General features: G+C 32.6%; 1 protein-coding gene across 2 annotated transcripts; it reads right to left on the reverse strand.

Annotated features, from left to right (window-relative positions):
• Positions 1-1807: 1807 nt before the first annotated feature.
• LOC133037925 (cytochrome P450 86A22-like) lies at positions 1808-4515 on the reverse strand. Of its 2 annotated transcripts, none has more exons than XM_061115704.1 (2): positions 3861-4515; positions 1808-3678 (listed from the first exon to the last, which is right to left on the reverse strand). In XM_061115704.1, exon 2 carries the CDS (start codon positions 3641-3643, stop codon positions 1979-1981), a length of 1665 nt encoding a protein of 554 aa, XP_060971687.1. In that variant the 5' UTR covers positions 3644-3678; positions 3861-4515; the 3' UTR covers positions 1808-1978. The 2 variants fall into 2 exon arrangements, with proteins under 2 accessions (XP_060971687.1, XP_060971688.1); XM_061115705.1 differs by having other exon boundaries at positions 1808-3685.
• Between the last annotated feature and the right edge of the window lie 1994 nt (positions 4516-6509).

Below are 6509 nucleotides of genomic sequence, written 5' to 3' on the forward strand. Positions count from 1 at the left end.
AATCAAAATTGAGTGTTTTGTGATTTATATTTTTTAAAAAGATTATATATAGTGATGCATATATGAGTCTTAGATGTGTGTAAGTTTATTTGATAATTTTTTTTTTCGATGGAGACTAAAATTGATTATATGGTTGAGAGATTAGACTCATTTACAAAAACTCTAGAAAGCCTCCAAATACAAAGTATTCACAATAAGCAATTATTAAAATTGTTATTGGAACGAATAATAGAAATGAAAAAACTAAAGTAGATGCAAATGATGTTAAAGCAAGAAAATCTCAAGGAGATAAATGGAATATGGAATATCAAGAAGTTAAATTTATGCACATTAATGTATAGTTTTGAAAATTTCAAATTCACTAAATCTTTGAAGAGCTGAGAGAAATTTTTTTTAGAATTTATCTTTGTAAAGATCCTTGGTAAGCTTTATTCTCTTTGTTTATTTTTATTTTAATATGAATTTGTTGTTATTGTTATTACTGCAATTGAATTTGAGTTTATATATATTTTATAGGGAGGAAATATTTAGTAGTCATCATATATTTTTAAAGCGTTTGGATATATAGTTCCTAGCTCCGGGAAGAAAATTTGAAACTAGAATTTTAGAAATTATTTCCAGTATATAGATCAAATGGCTGTTTAAAATATTTTAAGAGAATGAATACAAAACAAAGATTATATAGATTAACGACGTTCACCATAATAACATTTTAATGGGGTTTGCCTCAAAAAAAGTATAATATTTTTAGTAGTCAATATGGATATATAATAGAGATTTTATGGATGAGTTTATGTGAGTACATAAATTAAAATTTTTTGACATGTGGAATAACACATCATAAGGTATTGTATTGTCTATTAGTAAAATTTTAAAAAATTTAGGTCATTATGAAAATTTTAAAAAAATTTAAGCAATTATTCTAATAAACTAATTTTGATTTCTATTCTTTATTCTTTATTTTTTTATTTTATTTTAAAAAATACAATTACCTACAACATCTTACTTCTTACTTTTATTTTTTTTAATAAAATAATCATTCTTTCCTTCGATATATAAATAATTTTTCAAATATATATATGAAATACTTCCAAATAGGTATTATCAATTGATGGGTACTAAACAAATTTAACTATAGATATTAATTTTAAAAATATTAAACCATTAAATTTTGATCCGATAGCGAATAATAAAAGAGAAATTTGAATTTCTATGCTTAATTTAACTACTTAATTAAAGAAAATATCAAAAAATACTTTTTTTTTTATACTATATCAAAAGTATGTTTATATATAAAATATTTAAGTCAAACTTAATTTTTTTTAAAAAAATTTTTGTTGAAAACTTTTTTTTTTATTATATTTTTTCAGCTGATAGAACAACCCCGATCCATATAATGTAAAAGTGAGAATTTTTTTTAATTAAATAAAAAAATTAATCATAAAAACTCAATTTTTTCTAATATTAGACGTTCATGGATAATAGCCATTAAAAGTGCACCCATATATATATATTTAAACACTAAATATTCTTATACCCAAAAGGTGCAAAGGAATTAATAACAAGGTAATATATGTATGGTAACAACACAACAAGTTATATTTTCTATTAATGGACACGTATATAAATATAGGGTCCTGTAAATATATGCTAAAATTATATGGTGAATAAATTGTCCTATTGAATGAGACCTCAAAAGACTCTCTCACTTCAAGCTAATAAATCTAGCTAACTCTCTTCACTCTGATCATGGTCCCCCTTATTATTGTATAAATAGAACGAGAGAAAAGAAAAACAACATCATGTAGCTACGATCATCATGACTTGTCATATAAATACCAATAACCGCACACTTACATGTTTACACTTCGGTAATTACTAAAGTATATTATTATAATTATACATATATATGCATTATATATAAGTCTATATAAAAAGTAATAAAACTTTTAACCAAAATAATTAACTTTTTACCCTATTAAGCAAAACCAGCCAATACTTCAACACCAGTCCCATAGTTACCATTGGTGAAGGCCTCTTTACCACAAAATGTTGAGATTGAGTCACTATTAATATTATTATTATTGTTGCATAATAGTGTTGCTAAAATAGGCTTCAAGTCCCTTGGTAGCACATTAACCCTAAGGCCATACTTCATGAATAATGTCAATGACATCTTTTGCTCCACGCGGTGGCCGGTCACCACCCCAAGGCGGTGGCGCAGCAGCACTGCCGCCGCTATTGACTTCATTTGCAAGTAAGCTAAGTCTTTGCCTAGGCAAATTCTAGGGCCAGCATTAAATGCCACAAATCGATAGGAATCTTGTACCTCAAATTTTGTTCCATCTAATGATAACCATCTTTCTGGTTTAAATTCTAAGCAATCTTCACCCCAAATGTACTTCATTCTTCCAATTGAGTAGATTGAGTAGGTCACCGATGAGCCTGCCGGAACGAAGGTGCCGTTGGGCAAAATGTCGTCGGAGATCACGTGCTTGGAATCTTGAGGCACCGAAGGATATAGCCTTAGGGTTTCGGACAAGGCTGCCTTAAGATATATCAATCGGTCAATTTCTTCAAATCCTAGTGGCTCTTCTACCCATTTCTCTACGTTGTTGCCACGTGTATCAAGTAAGACTGTGCAAATTTCCATGAGGATTTTCTCTTCTATTTTTGGGTTTTGACTGACCAACCAGAAAAACCAACTCAACGCTACTGATGACGTGTCACGTCCAGCTAGGATGAAATTGAGTGCCACCTGTTGAAGGAACTCGTTCGAGTAAGATTCCTTTTTCTTCATGAACCTGGAGAGTAGATCATCGTGAGGATCTTTTTGTTGACTCAGTAATTCAAGTTTGCGTGTGTTGATGATACTAGATAAGTACTCATCCACGTGTCTAAGGCTTCGGCTCAAGTCGACTTCCATTCCTAAGCCGAGCCATTTCTTCAACTTCCATATGATCTCTGGTAAAATGAACCGTTGCAGTGTGGCTTCCGTGGCTCGGTCGAAAGCTCCAGCGAAGCTGTTGTCCGGCAGGTCATGGGAAAGCGTTTGCGGATCCTTTCCGAAAGCCAAGCCACATATGTTATCGAAAGTAAGCCGGAGCAAGAGGTCTTGGAGATCAACAGGCTTCCCATGTAACTGAGCCGTTTCAAGGATGGGGCAAAACCTAAGCTTAATGGCTCGACTCACCCATCGAGCCATGGCTTGGCGAAGAGTCCTGGTGGTGAATTCTAGTGCGGCGGTCTTACGCTGGAAAAGCCACGTGTCACCATCTGAGTTGAAGATCCCTTGGCCTAACAAATCATGAAACACGGCTTGCCACGTCGGACCCTTGGGGTAATTATCGAACCGGATCTTCAAAATGTGCTCCAGGTTTTTGGGGTCGCACGTGACAGTCACAAGTCCCTGCTTTTGGGCCAAGAATGGAATGGCACAAATACAAGTCTGGTACGTGCCGCCACAAGCACCAAGGTTGTCCACAATCCAGTCGTGCATGCGGTGAGCGTTCTGAACTAGGCCCGGAAGACTGCCCAATAAGGGCCAGACACGTGGACCCTTCATTGACCGCGTGATGAATCTAAACCATATGAAATAAGCTGCTACAGCAGATAAGACAATCACAGCTGTTGATGCTTCCATGGCGAACACCCGAATTAGCCTGGACCAGCAATCACCTGAAAACTATTGTAGACATTAGGAAGAAAAACAGTTGACTTTACTGTGACTTCAATTCAACACTACTCCAAAATCATTATTTCTAATTCTAGCACGTTAACTGGCATAACTATATAAAATGTACTAAAATAACATGCTTTGTTGCGTTGTAATTATCCAAAATATTATATTACATACGTACCTTGAAATTAATAATATCGATGAAGAAATTACGAAGCTCTTATATATTCCCAGATCAAATAAAACGAAATAAAGCCCAGATTTCTAAGATCTGATAGCTTTATAATTTGAAGATCAAAGCACATCAAATATCAACATTAATGTGATATTATATTGAACAAGGAAATGAATATATAATATATATTATTGTAAAATGAAGAAGAGAAATAAGTGTATTATGTATAAGAACAGAAAGTGAAGATATATTTATATTACATATGTATTCAATAACATATATATATACACAAATATTGTGCATATATATAGAGAGAGATCAGAGGGGGAAGGGGGGAGTGGTATAAAGATGTAGGGAAGGGAGATGGAAAGAGATAAAACAGGAAAAGTGTGAGTGAGAGGATAAAAGTGATGAAAGGAGAAAGAGAACTTTATTTGATTGATGATAGATACATGTGTATGTATATATTTATATATAGAATATAATAGCTATACATATAAGAGGTGATGACGAAAAGAGAGGCAAATAATTGTTATATGATGATCTGATCCAGCTGCTAGAGTTGAAATTGGTAGGTCTTGTTACTTCGCCATTTTTTTCTCACTGTGATAAGTTTATGATAGTGATCGATATATATATTTAAGAAAATTATTTATACATAACTTTATAATCAACTACTATATTGCTGCTTATTTATAGGATTAATTAATAGCCACTGGGGTCGTTGGGGGTATATATACTAATATATGTACCTGTATAATTATAACCATATTATAAAAGTTTAACGTATATTTTATAGGGTCATAATAATTAATTTCAACTTTCTATCTAAACCATATAAAGCCAGCCATTTATTATAGCCAATCACTACCCAAAACCCACACAAACCTAAATTACTTTTCAAACCCCCTCTCTCTAAGTGCTTTATAGATTCCCACCTAATTTTTCAGGGAATGCAGCCCAACCTTAAATTCTACATTTATTGAGTGAGTAAAGAACTTTATGAGATTAGTTGAGGAACTATACACACTACAAACTATATACATATAAATATACGAATTGCTAAATAGTATGATTGATATTTAGTACTTTTTTTCTGCTATCAGTATAATTATCGAATTTCATATAACTTAAGAAAATAGTTTTTTTTAAAGAATATCGCTAACCAATTATGAAACGAAACCTATAAAAAGTGTTGGGTACGACTAATGCCCAATAGCAATACTCATATATATAGGACAATTCTTTTATAAGACCTATTGTTTGCTAAAATTTTCAGAAATGATTGATAAGAAATTAAAGAATTACAATATGTTAAATAATAGACAGAGAATTTTTTACGTGGTTCGGGCGTTAACGATCCTTAGTCGACGAGTCAGTTGTGTTATACCCAAAATCGGCTATTAATCAGAAGCTGACACGTGTCTTACAAAAGGAATATGAATCGGCTCAAAGAATATAGTAATTAAATTGCATTATTAAAAGCAATTTAAAATAACTCGTTCCAATTACTTGTTAGTTGATAGAAATATTCAAACTCCCCGACTACGTGAGCATACGTGCGAAAAGAATAAATAACTATTAACAAATATAATTGACGAGGCAATATGCCCGCTTCAGGATAAACAGAGTAAATAATAAGAACGTGGAAGATGAGACATCAAAGAACCTGTAGCTTATTGACCCACATACTTGGGAATAAAAGCTTGCACCTCATCAACCCACATACATGAGCAACGTGAAAATAACTACACTCAACCATCTTGCTTTCTACACGACGAAGTAGTCATCTCGCTTATATCATTATAATATGAGAATGCTGCGAGCAGAAGCATGTCTACACTTAGCATTTTTTCCTCTAAAGATGGATAAGAAGGATAACTCATACTCAGCGAGAAACAACCTTCTTAGACAGCATAACCGTTTAAAGGATAAAGACAAGTAGCAGTTAAATAGTTATTAGATATTATCCTATGTGCAAATAAATGAAACCTGGGGAATGTTCCCATTTCATCAGCATTTGTAAGAGAATCAATCCCAATAAAAATAACTGGCAGCATCCATAAAAAAAGGGACTACAAAATAGAGAGAAAATTCTATTTTTTATCATTATTGAGAATTATACTTTTTATTCAAATAAATATCTCTAATAATATAGACTCGTGGAGTATGTAGATTTTAAATACAAAACAACGTAAAAATATCTAGTGTTCATTATTATTATTAAATTTTGTAGTAAATTTGTTACGTAAAAGGCTATATATTTGGTTAACAAAAATTTGCGTTAACAGTTTGGGGCTTTCATTGAGAGCCTTGGTGATAAAAACTTTGAAAATCCCTCCTTATAAACATAATTACAAATCCATATCAATGGATAATAACACTCCACAAGAAGGTAATCATCCAGAGGAAACTACCCATTGGCCTGGTAAAGAACCTATGGGATCTCAGAGAACCAACACATCTGAAACACCACGTTCAGGGAGGAACGATGGTATTTTCAATACTGTTGGTGATTAAATTCCAGAAAGAAGGAGTGAAGATGCCTATCATCCTACCAGATATGTCCCACTGGTAGAATTAGAAAATAGGCAACTTCGACAATGTCTGGCTGAATCAAACTGACAAAATGCTGAGTTGGAGCGAGAAGCCGCC

Source organism: Cannabis sativa, chromosome 5 (assembly GCF_029168945.1).
Source record: "Cannabis sativa cultivar Pink pepper isolate KNU-18-1 chromosome 5, ASM2916894v1, whole genome shotgun sequence".
Lineage (NCBI taxonomy): Eukaryota > Viridiplantae > Streptophyta > Magnoliopsida > Rosales > Cannabaceae > Cannabis > Cannabis sativa.

What these genes read in the sequence shown, in the direction of transcription:
- LOC133037925 (XM_061115704.1), bottom strand. Translation starts at nt 3,643, where the DNA reads ATGGAAGCATCAACAGCTGTGATTGTCTTATCTGCTGTAGCAGCTTAT.